This window comes from Palaemon carinicauda, chromosome 2, assembly GCF_036898095.1.
Source record: "Palaemon carinicauda isolate YSFRI2023 chromosome 2, ASM3689809v2, whole genome shotgun sequence".
NCBI classification, from domain to species: domain Eukaryota; kingdom Metazoa; phylum Arthropoda; class Malacostraca; order Decapoda; family Palaemonidae; genus Palaemon; species Palaemon carinicauda.
The window spans coordinates 190,699,623-190,713,681 of record NC_090726.1 but is presented as its reverse complement, the minus strand read 5'-3'; the positions used below and the strand labels follow the sequence as shown (position 1 = coordinate 190,713,681).

The window sequence follows — 14,059 nt, the reverse complement described above, 5'->3', positions numbered from 1 at the left end:
AGCGCATGATGTCAGGGGAGACTTCTCGGTGATGCAGGTTCTACAAGCAGGAGTGTGGAGGCGTCAGACGACCTTAACAGCCCACTACCTACAAGACGTGACCCACAGGAGGCTCGATATGTTCTCTATCGGCTCTGTGGTGGCTGCACAACAGCTGGTTTAAACCTCATGCTCCTTAATGGACAAGTAGCAGAGGGTTGAGGGCATTGTTACCCGGTTTTAGTCTGCATGAAAGAAAAGGTATGTCTGGCCCATATTCTTTTCTTCATCCTCCCTTCTCTTGGGGAAAGCAGCATCCTGGGTTCTCTGCACAGCTGACCTCAAACCACTGCGGGTAAACCATGTTTCCTTGTGTTCCTAGTATTAAGTTAATACTGTCACGTCCCCATACCCTGACGAGGTGGTATTGGGAAAGTCCTAGCCTAAAGTTTTCTATCTAAAGAACTTCAGGTCAACTTCCTAGGACGAGTCACACATAATCCTTCACACACAGCTTATGTAGGCCGCAGCCCTTGCATAGCAAGGTGCGAGCGAGGTGCAGGGAGACACTATTGTTGAGTGCTGACACACTTAGATAATGAGTCCCCGGGCAAAGCCAAAAGCCAGTATAGCGTTGTTTGTATTTCAGTTACGGAACAAATGACAAATTCGGAGGTAATTTGTATTTTTCCTAACTATACAAACCTTAGCTATTTAATCAAACTTGCCCGCCAGCCCTATCTCCCGTGAAGTCCTAGCTCTAAGCAAAGTGAGCTCAGCACAAAGGTGTGTGAGGGGGGGGGGTAGCAAGCTACCCCTCCCTACCCCCCGCTAACTAGCGATGGGGGTAGTAAACCGTCATTAAAATTCTAATGGCTCGTCATTTCAGCTACGCCGAAATAATACCCATGTTAAATAGCTAAGGTTTTTATAATTAGGAAAAATTATATTTTGATTATAAAATAAATTTTTTAATATACTTACCCGGTGAATATATAGCTGCAACTCTGTTGCTCGACAGACAACTCTACGGAAAAACTCGCCAGCGATCGCTACACAGGTTGCGGGTGTGCCCAACAGCGCCATCTGTCGACCAGATACCCAGCTCTCATGTAAACAAAGACTCAATTTTCTCCTCGTCCCACTGCGTCTCTATTGGGGAGGAAGGGAGGGTCATTTAATTTATATTCACCGGGTAAGTATATTCAAAAATTTATTTTATAATCAAAATATCATTTTTAAATATTTAACTTAGCCGGTGAATATATAGCTGATTCACACCCAAGATGGTGGGTAGAGACCAGTAATATATGTTTACATTTTATGAGCTAAGAGTTTTTTATTTCATTTTAGAAGTTATCAAAATAACAAAAACAAAATAAATAGGTACCTGGTAAGGAAGTCGACTTGAACAATTACTCTGCCTTTTAAGTACGTCTTCCTTACGGAGCCTCGCGATCCTCTTAGGATGCTGATTGACCCCTAGGAGCTGAAGTATCAAGGGTTGCAACCCATACAACAGGACCTCATCAAACCCCTAATCTAGGCGCTCTCAAGAAATGACTTTGACCACCCGCCAAATCAACCAGGATGCGAAAGGCTTCTTAGCCTTCCGGACAACCCAAAAAACAACATTAAAAACATTTCAAGAGAAAGATTAAAAGGGTATGGAATTAGGGAATTGTAGTGGTTGAGCCCTCACCCACTACTGCACTCGCTGCTACGAATGGTCCCAGTGTGTAACAGTCCTCGTAAAGAGACTGGACATCCTTTAGATAAAAAGACGCGAACACTGACTTGCTTCTCCAATAGGTTGCGTCCATTATACTTCGCAGAGATCTATTTTGCTTAAAGGCCACGGATGTTGCAACAGCTCTAACTTCGTGTGTCCTTACCTTAAGCAAAGCTTGGTCTTCCTCACTCAGATGTGAATGAGCTTCTCGTATTAACAGTCTGATAAAGTAGGATAAAGCATTCTTTGACATAGGCAAAGATGGTTTCTTAACTGATCACCATAAAGCTTCAGATTGGCCTCGTAAAGGTTTAGTGCGCTTTAAATAGAACTTAAGAGCTCTCACAGGGCATAAGACTCTTTCTAGTTCATTGCCTACAATCTCCGATAAGCTGGGAATATCGAACGATTTAGGCCAAGTCGAGAAGGCAGCTCATTTTTGGCTAGAAAGCCAAGTTGTAGCGAACATGTGGCTTTTTCTGACGAAAATCCGATGTTCTTGCTGAAGGCATGAATCTCACTGACTCTTTTAGCTGAGGCTAAGCATACCAGGAAAAGTGTCTTTAAAGTGAGATCTTTCAGGGAGGCTGATTGTAGCGGCTCAAACCTGTCTGACATGAGGAATATTAGTACCACGTCTAAATTCCAACCAGGTGTAACCAAACGACGCTCCTTAGTGGTCTCAAAAGACTTAAGGAGGTCCTGAAGATCTTTATTGTTGGAAAGATCTAAGCCTCTATGCCGGAAGACCGTTGCCAACATGCTTCTGTAGCCCTTGATAGTGGGAGCTGAAAGGGATCTTCCTTTTCTCAGGTATAAGAGAAAGTCAGCTATTTGAGCTACAGAGGTACTGGTCGAGGATACAGAGACTGACTTGCACCAGTCTCGGAAGACTTCCCACTTCGATTGGTAGACTCTAAGGGTGGATGCTCTCCTTGCTCTAGCAATCGCACTGGCTGCCTCCTTCGAAAAGCCTCTAGCTCTCGAGAGTCTTTCGATAGTCTGAAGGCAGTCAGACGAAGAGCGAGGAGGCTTTGGTGTACCTTCTTTACGTGTGGCTGACGTAGAAGGTCCACCCTTAGAGGAAGAGTTCTGGGAACGTCTACTAGCCATCGAAGTACCTCGGTGAACCATTCTCTCGCGGGCCAGAGGGGAGCAACTAGCGTCAACCTTGTCCCTTCGTGAGAGGCGAACTTCTGCAGTACCTTGTTGACAATCTTGAACGGTGGGAATGCGTAGAGATCTAGATGTGACCAATCTAGGAGAAAGGCATCTATATGTATTGCTGCTGGGTCCGGGACTGGTGAGCAATAAATTGGGAGCCTCTTGGTCAGCGAGATTGCAAAGAGATCTATGGTTGGTTGGCCCCAAGTGGCCCAAAGTCTCTTGCATACATCCTTGTGGAGGGTCCATTCTGTTGGAATTACTTGCCCCTTCCGACTGAGACAATCTGCCATGACATTCAAGTTGCCTTGGATGAACCTCGTTACTAGTGAGATGTCTCGACCTTTTGACCAGATGAGCAGGTCCCTTGCGATCTCGTACAACGTCAGTGAGTGGGTCCCTCCTTGCTTGGAGATGTACGCCAAGGCAGTGGTGTTGTCTGAGTTCACTTCCACCACTTTGCCTCGAAGGAGAGCCCCGAAGCTTTTCAAGGCCAGATGTACTGCCAACAGCTCCTTGCAGTTGATATGCATGATCCTCTGACTCGAGTTCCACAGTCCTGAACATTCCCGACCGTCTAATGTCGCGCCCCAGCCCACGTCCGATGCGTCCGAGAAGAGAACGTGGTTGGGAGTCTGAACAGCCAGGGGAAGACCCTCTCTTAAGTTGATACTGTCCTTCCACCAAGTCAGACAAGACTTCATCTTTTCGGAAATGGGGATCGAGACCGCTTCTAGCGTCTTGTCCTTTTTCCAGTGAAAAGCTAGATGGTATTGAAGCGGACGGAGGTGTAGTCTTCCTAATGACACAAATTGTTCCAGGGATGATAGCGTCCCTACCAGACTCATCCACAGCCTGACTGAGCAGCGTTCCTTCTTCAGCATGTTCTGGATGCCATAACAGGGCTTGACTTATTCTGGGGGCCGACGGAAAAGCCCGAAAAGCTAGACTGTGAATCTCCATCCCTAAATACACAATAGTTTGCGATGGGACCAGTTGCGACTTTTCCAAATTGACAAGGAGACCCAATTCCTTGGTCAGATCTAGAGTCCACTTTAGATCCTTCAGACAGCGACGACTGGAAGAGGCTCTGAGAAGCCAGTCGTCCAAATAAAGGGAGGCTCGGATGTCCGATAAATGAAGGAATTTGGCTACATTCCTCATCAGCCTCGTAAACACGAGAGGAGCTGTGCTTAGGCCAAAGCACAGGGCCCGAAACTGGTAGACCACCTTTTCGAAAACGAATCTCAGAAAAGGTTGGGAGTCTGGGTGGATGGGGACGTGGAAGTAAGCGTCCCTTAGGTCTAAAGAGACCATCCAGTCTTCCCTTCTGACCGCTGCTAAGACTGACTTTGTGGTCTCCATGGAGAACGTCGTCTTTGTGACAAAGACATTCAGAGCACTGACGTCTAGCACCGGCCTCCACCCTCCTGTCTTCTTTGAAACCAAGAAGAGGCGGTTGTAGAATCCCGGAGATTGAAGGTCCGAGACTTTGACCACCGCTCCCTTCTCTAGCAAAAGAGACACTTCCCGTTTCAAGGCTCCTCTCTTTTCTTCCTCTCTGTACCTGGGAGAGAGATCGATGGGAGACGTTGCTAGAGGGGGTTTTCGTACAAAAGGGATCTTGTACCCCTCTCTGAGCAACTTCACAGATTGTGCATCTGCGCCTCTCTTCTCCCAGGCCTGCCAGAAGTTCTTGAGTCTGGCTCCCACTGCTGTCTGAAGTTGCGGGCAGTCAGACTCTGCCCTTAAAGGACTTTGATCCTTTCTTCTTCCCTCGCTTCCCTTCGGCACGAGCACCTCCTCTGCTGGAGGCTCTGCCACGAAAGGGCGGAATGAAGCGAGACGCTGGAGTGTCCATCCTTGGTCTAGCTGACAAGGTAGGCAAAGGGGGAGCTTTGCGAGCTGAGGACGCAACAAGATCGTGAGTGTCCTTCTGCACTAACGAAGCGGCTATTTCCTTTATCAGGACTTCTGGAAATAGGCACTTGGAAAGAGGAGCAAAGAGAAGCTCAGATCTCTGGCACGGTGTAACTCCAGCAGAAAGGAATGAGCAGAGAGATTCTCGCTTTTTTAGGACTCCGGACACAAATGATGCAGCAAGCTCATTAGACCCATCACGGACGGCCTTGTCCATGCAGGACATAATGAGCAAAGAAGTCTCTTTGTCTGTCGAAGAGATCTTCCTGCTTAGGGCTCCTAGGCACCAGTCTAAGAAGTTAAAAACTTCAAAGGCCCTAAAGATTCCTTTCAAAAGGTGGTCCAGGTCCGATGATGACCAACAAATCTTTGAGTGTCTCATGGCAAGGCGGCGGGGAGAGTCTACAAGACTTGAGAAGTCGCCCTGGGCAGAGGCAGGAACTCCCAAGCCGAGAACTTCTCCCGTGGCATACCAGACGCTCGATCTAGAAGAGAGTCTAGCAGGGGGAAAAGCAAATGCTGTCTTCCCTAAACTCTTCTTGGACTGTAACCAGTCTCCTATCACCCGCAAAGCTCTCTTGGACGAGCGTGCGAGGACGAGTCTAGTAAAGGCAGGAGTGGTAGAAGGCATGCCTAAAACAAACTCTGAAGGCGGAGAACGAGGAGCCACAGAAACAAACTGGTCAGGAAACAGCTCTTTGAAAATAGCCAAAACTTTTCTAAAGTCCAAAGAGGGTTGAGTAGACTTAGGCTCGTCCAATTCTGATTGTGGTTCATCTATATGTGCAGCAACATCATCAGAAAGTTCCTCATCCGACAACTGATGAGGAAACGGCAACGGAGTGGGTAACGGCTGGTTCGCTGAGTCCGGTCGCACTGGTGCATGCGTGACTGAGCCGGACGCAACGTCATGGACCTGCTGCCCAGTCTGTGAGCTGGCAACAACCATGGTAGCGCGGGGACGCACAGCGTCTACCCCAGACTGTCTAGACTGATTGGGTTGCGCAGTGGAAACCACACTGGGTTGCGGAGGTTGACGCACTGCGTCAAAACAAGGCAACTCTGAAGGTTGTTGAACATCCAGAACGTCAAAGGCAACCTCCGTGCGTCGCTTAACGTCAACATGCGGCTGGCAGACCACACTGGAACGCATGGGTGGAGGAACTCTCTCAACTGGTGTGCGTGAGAAGGTTACCTCAGCGTCCACAGGACGCACAACCGATCGCTTGGAGGGTTGTAGGCTAGGTACTGCACTAGCTGGTACGGCAGCAACCTTCTCAGCATGAAAGTCCTGCATCAGAGACGTAAGCTTAGACTGCATGTCTTGCAGTAGAGACCACTTAGGGTCTACAGGAGCAGGTGCGGCGACAGACGGTGTTAGTGTCTGAAGCGGTACCGCTTTGCCTCTCTTAGGCGGTGAGCAGTCATCGGATGACGGCAACGAGTCCGAACTGACCCAGTGGCTACAACCGGGCCGTTGGACTTGTGCTGAAGGGACCGATTTACGTTTTAACGGTCGCGAGACCTTGGTCCAAAGTTTCTTGCGAGAAACACCTTCAGACGACGAGGTATAAATGGGCTCTCTCGTCTTAGGTAGGTAGGAGCGATCTTGGGGAGATACGCCCGATACCACGGAGGGAACGTCTGTTCGCTGATTAAAGCCTCTCGAACCCATGCGTCGTACGACATTGCTTCTCCCCTGGACTTGGGAGCTTGCAAGAGGTCCCGGACTAGGAGGACGACAGGCACGAACAGACGAACCCTCAAGCGCAACACTGTCCACAACACTATCACTTGGCACTTTAGCACTTCCCACTGCACTTTGGCACTTCCCACTGCACTTTGGCACTTAAGCTCCTTAACATCCACCATGAGCTGATTACGGTCACTAGCAAGGGACTCAACTCTCTCACCCAGAGCCTGGATGGCACGCATCATGTCAGCCATCGATGGTTCCTGAGTGCCAGGAGGGGGGTTAGGAGCAACCACTACAGGGGAAGGAATAGGTTGTGGGGCATGAGGAGAGGATACATCAATAGAACGAGAAGAACTTCTCCTAACTCTATCTCTCTCTAGCCTACGTGTGTACTTTTGAAATTCGATAAAATCGAATTCCGAAAGGCCAACGCACTCCTCACACCGATCTTCCAATTCACAGGTTTTATCCCGACAATTGGAACAAACAGTGTGAGGGTCGATAGAAGCCTTCGGAAGACGCCTAGAACAGTCCCTAGCATTGCATTTCCTAAATTTGGGAACTTGTGAAGGGTCAGCCATTTTGAATTGGTCAAGGGAAATTCCAAAAAAAACGATCAATAAGTCATCAACAAAGAATCCGATATAAAAAAAGAGTTCAAGGATTTGTGTGAAGAAAAACCCTGCACAGCGAAAGCTCAAAACTAGAATATAGTACTTCACCAATTAGATGTGAAAAACTCCAGTTTAGCAACAGCGAGTAAAGTACGTCTTGTCGACACGTTGACAGAGAGAAAATTGAGTCTTTGTTTACATGAGAGCTGGGTATCTGGTCGACAGATGGCGCTGTTGGGCACACCCGCAACCTGTGTAGCGATCACTGGCGAGTTTTTCTGTAGAGTTGTCTGTCGAGCAACAGAGTTGCAGCTATATATTCACCGGCTAAGTTAAATATTTAAAAATACAAATTATCTCCGAATTTGTCATTTTTATTAATATATCATGGCCTGTAGGGCATAGCGATTATACTTTATTGCTTCCTTAGAGACGCACAACCTGATCACGCAGTTTTTTCATGCTTGTACAGGTCCAGATGTTACTCTTTATATTAGTTAACTCTGGTTGAACATTATATTTATATTTTACTCTTGCCAAGCATTATTTATAGGAAAGTTTTTCACCAATTGTTCCTCAAGTTTGAGAAATTCATACAAAACAGCTCAAGGAAAGCTTCCCTTTAGTGTGTTTCTGCTTTCAGAAACGAGGAAAAGGGTGCCGGGAAATCTTAACCCCCTTTTTCCTCAGATTACCCTTCTAATATAAAGTGATGTACCATCTGAAAGACTACATAGATACGAGCCTTGTAATAGGCACTCCAAGTACTTCGCCTCAGAATGGTCTTTTTTGTCTATTAGATTCTAGTTCTGAAAGAGAATGTATTGCTGCTTCCCCTCTAACTTACGAAAGTATAGAGCAATAACATGGGAGTGATTATGATTATTCAGATCCTTCTTTTTCAAAATACTTGTATCTAATCATTTCTGGAATGATGATTGAGGAGCAAGGATTATCCTTGAAATATTTGAGTCTCTTAGCATTGTTCCTAAATTGGATCCACGCATAACGACCACAAATTACTTTTAATTATTGATAATTTTGTGAATGTAAACACTAGTCACAATCCTTGGTGCCTGATTACTCTGCTTTGCACAGATCTCCTTTGCCTCCCACTAGTATGCCGAGTGGTGAGCCCTTTATGGCAGATATTCTGCATGATGACTTTTCACTCTGAGGCATTGCCAGTGAATGCATCGAAAACTTCCCCTCATTCCCATGCACTAACAACACACTCGCGAGTCGAGACTGCTTTTTCCCAACGCAATAAGACAGCCCCTTCGAAAGGTCCATATCTTTCCCCTACTCGTTCTCATAAGTCCAGCTTGCCTCGTACGTCCAGATGTCTTCGGCACTGCTTTCCTCCTAAGAATTCTCGTTTGAACAAAATTTCCCTACTACTAATATTGACGTTGTATCCACAACTATGGCTTCTGTTAAACCAAACTGTCCAAGTATCATTGCTTCCTCTCTTTCCCAGCAAGGCTCAGAGAGCTAATGCAGCATCTGTTGCTTAAACTTGTGCTAGCAACAGGCACCACAGCTACGCCCCATTCACAGGCTAACATGACTGTGGGGGCTGCCATTCTAGTACGCGAGTGGATACTTCCGCCTGAGTGCATACTTCTGCGCAATAACTATGAACCCATTTCACATCGCAGATTCACACCCTGACCGTGCTACCACTGATCAACTGCATAAATGAATGGAACCTCTGCATGGATGTGTTCCTTCGTCAACTCAAAATGACTTTCGGGTAGCTTTCACCTCTAGACCTCAACTGAGACGCTTGTTGCCTTCTGCAGGCTCCCAACAATCTTGGAAGCAAGGTCACTAGCCAAGCCAACCTTTTTGTCTAAGAGGACACCCCTCCCAACAAAGGAATTGCAGCTGTAGAAGTTCTTGCTCGGGAGGAAAAGTTCCCCAGCTCACAACCAGTGGGGGGAATGCCTACAGAACCATTGGGGCAGGTGGCAGTTCTTCGGGCATAGAAGTTCTCTGTTCAGGTCATCGAGTTCTGTTCATAGACTGTCCAACCTCATTTGGACTCTGACAGTCCAACCATGCTATTCGAAGGAATCTCCAAGAAACTATTTTTTGAGAATATGTCCCAGAGGTTGGCCATAGAGGCTATGGAAGAGATCTTAAGACAATCCCAGGCTTCCTCAACAACCTTTCTAGCTGAGAATCTGACATGGGGCTTGAGACCTTTTATAGAACTCTTCCTCTTGAACCTATCTGTTTTGCAACAAGGTTCTACAAGGAAATCCGCTGGCAGTCCTGGCCATTAGGAAGAACAAATTCCCGTTGATCAAAGTCCTGGTAGACACTTATTTTCAGGTTTCAATCCATCCTGGATTTAGAAACGTACCCAAGGTTCCTTATCAGGAACAAGGTTTAACTTTTCGAAGTTCTGTGCTTAGGCTTTTCCACAAATGCCTCAGGTCTTCACCAGAATCATTGACATTGTCTCAACCTGTACTAATACCTTGGACATCAGGCTCCTACGGTATCCAGACGGTGGGCTCCTGCTAGCATAATCACAATCCCTGCTCGTTTGCCACAAGGAGACTCTTCGACTTGAGGACTCGACTGATCCTAGAGGAGTGTAATCTCATCCCTCTACAATGTATTAGATACCTAAACATGGAAATCAGTTCAGACAAAACAGTGTTCTCATTTTCAGATGGTAATGAGATTCATGCAAGTGATAGAGACTTGTCTCGAAAGGGAAACGCTCCTAGCGCATACATGGCAGAAGCTTCTGGGTCATGTCTCTCTGGAGAAGCTGGTCGCTAACATCGATCCCTCCTGCGCTTTGGTGTCAATGCCCAAGGAGGTGGTGACATGTGCACTCTAGTCTGAGGCAGTAGACCCTACTGGTAGACACTACTTCACAAGCTCCACCTCCAAAGTTTCTTTTCGGATGCTTCTTGACAACAAGGGGAATGCTTGCCCTCAGAGGGAGTAAGATCTCGGGTCTATGGTCCAGACCTTTCATATCTATTACTTGGAGAAGGAAGCAGCATACTTAGTATTACTCCACTTCTCAGAGACCCTTACTGATCACTCGGTGATGCTGAATAAACCAACATTTCCACAGTAGTGACCTAAATTTAAAAGGAAAGGGGCTCCGTATCCCTCCTGCTATGAAAACTAGCAGTGACAATTTACTTTTGGGTGCAATTCTTGCAGTATATCTCTGAGAGTTTCATTCCCAGGAAGAGGAACGTATTTGTTGATCATGTGAGCCGACCAGGGACGCCAGTCTGTTCAAAATTTTTTCTGCTTCCTCCATGTAGTGAAGTCTTGTGAATATGGTTTTTCCCGGCTCAACATGTTCACCACTCGCCTGATTAGCAACCTCCCAGTGTATGCTTCTCCAGTTTGACTCGCGAGTGGTAATGGAAGGTGCCTTTCAACACCTATGGTTTTTTTTTTTTTTTTCTCTCAACAGAATCCGTTTGATCAAAGAAACAAGTCCAACATTTAAGAAGGCCCAAGTCATGGGTCTTTGAAGCAAGTATGAATGTTGAGATAACCCTGCGGCCATATCCACAGTCACAAGCAAAATAAAAGTATTTTCCAAAGCCTTAGCCTGATTAAAGTTGCCACACTGCCACTGGATGCTGAAGGCCAAGTGAAGACTATTTGGAAGCCCCAGCAACACAATGCTCAACTGAAAATATCTCTTCCTTACCTAAAACCACTTGATGAGGGTTAATTGGGATACAAAAAGTGCACATCCCTTAGGTTCAAGGCTACTATGAAGATTGATTTTCAAACATTTCATCACTGTTAACATCAAAAAGTGGATCAATTATCAAAGGCTCAAGCTAAATTTCATTGGCATATGGCAAATTGTCAACTCCACAATAACCTGCTTTTGAACTATCGGCATTACTTTATTCTCATTGCTACCCATATTTATCTGAAAGTACTTTATCTGATAATTTTGCTATTCGCAAGTTTATGTATGGGTCTCTTCCTACTTTCTACCACCTTTTTTTATTTCTGTGATGCACAAGCCTACCAAATAATTTACAGTTTTCTGTGGAAAGATAACTGCAGTACTGTAAATTGGCCCTCTTTCCTAGTGTACCTGAATTTATAAAATAAAAAAGCGAAAGTACAATAGAAAAAAACTTTTTTAATATATATGTTAGCTATGTAACTTAAATTGATATCAATTTAAGACACATTGAAATATGCAGTACAGACTGTTTTGGATTTTATTGTGTATAGAAATGGAGCAGAAACTGTCATTAGGCAGAGTAAACCCAAAAAGATGTTGGAAGTACCAATTTCAGTGTTTCATGATCACCTGCCTTTTAAAATTTTTCACGGGTAAGTTATTACATAATTTAAAAATATGAATGTACAGAATTCTTTCACACTAATTGTATTCATTAATTTGTGAAACAAAAATTGATGCAAAAGTCTTGAATTAATATATTTTAGGATTGAAAAAAATTACCAACTTAAAATTGATATTAAATAACTTTAACGTGTACTGTACTATCCTTGGTACATATTTCCGAGTTAATTTAACTTTTTGATATGGTTATCACAACTTTATGGGTTTATATATTATATCATTATGTACATAATACTGTATAACTCAGGAGCACTTCTGCAAATGTACACAATCTCTAATCCATGGCCAAAATTCAGAAATTTTGGCGAAGATTGTGTGCGGTTGTTTGCATGTAAATTGGTTTGATGCTGCTGCAGACACAACACCACTGACTGTCCACCTTTCCATTACATCATTTCCCATATTTACTAAGTATGGACCTCCTGATGCCCCTTCATGGAGAAAAACTCTTCCATCTGTGAAAAAATATAAAAATATTTAGATATTCATTTTATTTCATATTTTTGAATAAAACTACACTGATGATTTTTTTTTACAAAGGTTTTGGGGTCAGGTTTAAAATTGCATAAAGTGTTCATCTATGAAAAGTTTATACATACATACATATACCAAGGCACTTCCCCCAATTTTTGGGGGTTGTCGACATCAACAAATTAAACAAAACAAAAAAGGGGACCTCTACTCTCTACGTTCCTCCAGCCTAACAAGGGACTCAACCGAGTTCAGCTGGTACTGCTAGGGTGCCACAGCCCACCCTCCCACATTATCCACCACAGATGAAGCTTCATAATGCTGAATCCCCTACTGCTGCTACCTCCGCGGTCATCTAAGGCATCGGAGGAAGCAGCAGGGCCTACCGGAACTGCGTCACAATCGCTCGCCATTCATTCCTATTTCTAGCACGCTCTCTTGCCTCTCTCACATCTATCCTCCTATCACCCAGAGCTTCCTTCACTCCATCCATCCACCCAAACCTTGGCCTTCCTCTTGTACCTCTCCCATCAACTCTTGCATTCATCACCTTCTTTAGCAGACAGCCATTTTCCATTCTCTCAACATGGCCAAACCACCTCAACACATTCATATCCACTCTAGCTGCTAACTCGTTTCTTACACCCGTTCTCACTCTCACCACTTCATTCCTAACCCTATCTACTCGAGATACACCAGCCATACTCCTTAGACACTTCATCTCAAACACATTCAATTTCTGTCTCTCCGTCACTTTCATTCCCCACAACTCTGATCCATACATCACAGTTGGTACAATCACTTTCTCATATAGAACTCTTTTTACATTCATGCCCAACCCTCTATTTTTTACTACTCCCTTAACTGCCCCCAAAACTTTGCAACCTTCATTCACTATCTGACGTACATCTGCTTCCACTCCACCATTTGCTGCAACAACAGACCCCAAGTACTTAAACTGATCCACCTCCTCAAGTAACTCTCCATTCAACATGACATTCAACCTTGCACCACCTTCCCTTCTCGTACATCTCATAACCTTACTCTTATCCACATTAACTCTCAACTTCCTTCTCTCACACACACTTCCAAATTCTGTCACTAATCGGCCAAGCTTCTCTTCTGTGTCTGCAACCAGTACAGTATCATCCGCAAACAACAACTGATTTACCTCCCATTCATGGTCATTCTCGTCTACCAGTTTTAATCCTCGTCCAAGCACTCGAGCATTCACCTCTCTCACCACTCCATCAACATACAAGTTAAACAACCACGGTGACATCACACATCCCTGTCTCAGCCCCACTCTCACCGGAAACCAATCACTCACTTCATTTCCTATCCTAACACATGCTTTACTACCTTTGTAGAAACTTTTCACTGCTTGCAACAACCTTCCACCAACTCCATATAACCTCATCACATTCCACATTGCTTCCCTATCAACTCTATCATACGCTTTTCCAGATCCATAAACGCAACATACACCTCCTTACCTTTTGCTAAATATTTCTCGCATATCTGCCTTACTGTAAAAATCTGATTCATACAACCCCTACCTCTTCTAAAACCACCCTGTATTTCTAAGATTGCATTCTCTGTTTTATCCTTGATCCTATTAATCATTACTCTACCATACACTTTTCCGACTACGCTTAACAAACTAATACCTCTTGAATTACAACACTCATGCACTCTCCCTTACCCTTATATAGTGGTACAATACATGCACAAACCCAATCTACTGGTACCATTGACAACACAAAACACATATTAAACAATCTCACCAACCATTCAAGTACAGTCACACCCCCTTCCTTCAACATCTTAGCTCTCACACCATTCATACCAGATGCTTTTCCTACTCCTTTCATCTAGTGCTCTCCTCACTTCATCTATTGTAATCTCTCTCTCATTCTCATCTGCCATCACTGGCACCTCAACACCTGCAACAGCAATTATATCTGCCTCCCTTATCCTCAACATTCAGTAAACTTTCAAAATATTCCGCCCATCTTTTCCTTGCCTCCTCTCCTTTTAACAACCTTCCATTTCCATCTTTCACTGTCTCTTCAATTCTTGAGCCAGCCTTCCTTACTCTCTTC

At 44.8% G+C, this 14,059-nt stretch overlaps 1 protein-coding gene across 2 annotated transcripts in view; it reads right to left on the bottom strand.

Annotated features, from left to right (window-relative positions):
- Window positions 1-11,275: 11,275 nt before the first annotated feature.
- The window catches only part of LOC137628768 (modular serine protease-like), a 141,127-nt gene continuing 138,343 nt past the window's right edge, over window positions 11,276-14,059 (bottom strand). Inside the window, exon 14 of one of the 2 annotated variants that reach the window (XM_068359978.1) lies at window positions 11,276-11,938. In XM_068359978.1, coding sequence (XP_068216079.1) covers window positions 11,727-11,938 — 212 coding nt within the window. In that variant the 3' untranslated portion in view covers window positions 11,276-11,726. The remainder of the gene's footprint in view (window positions 11,939-14,059) is intronic. The other variant, XM_068359970.1, reaches the window with a different exon arrangement.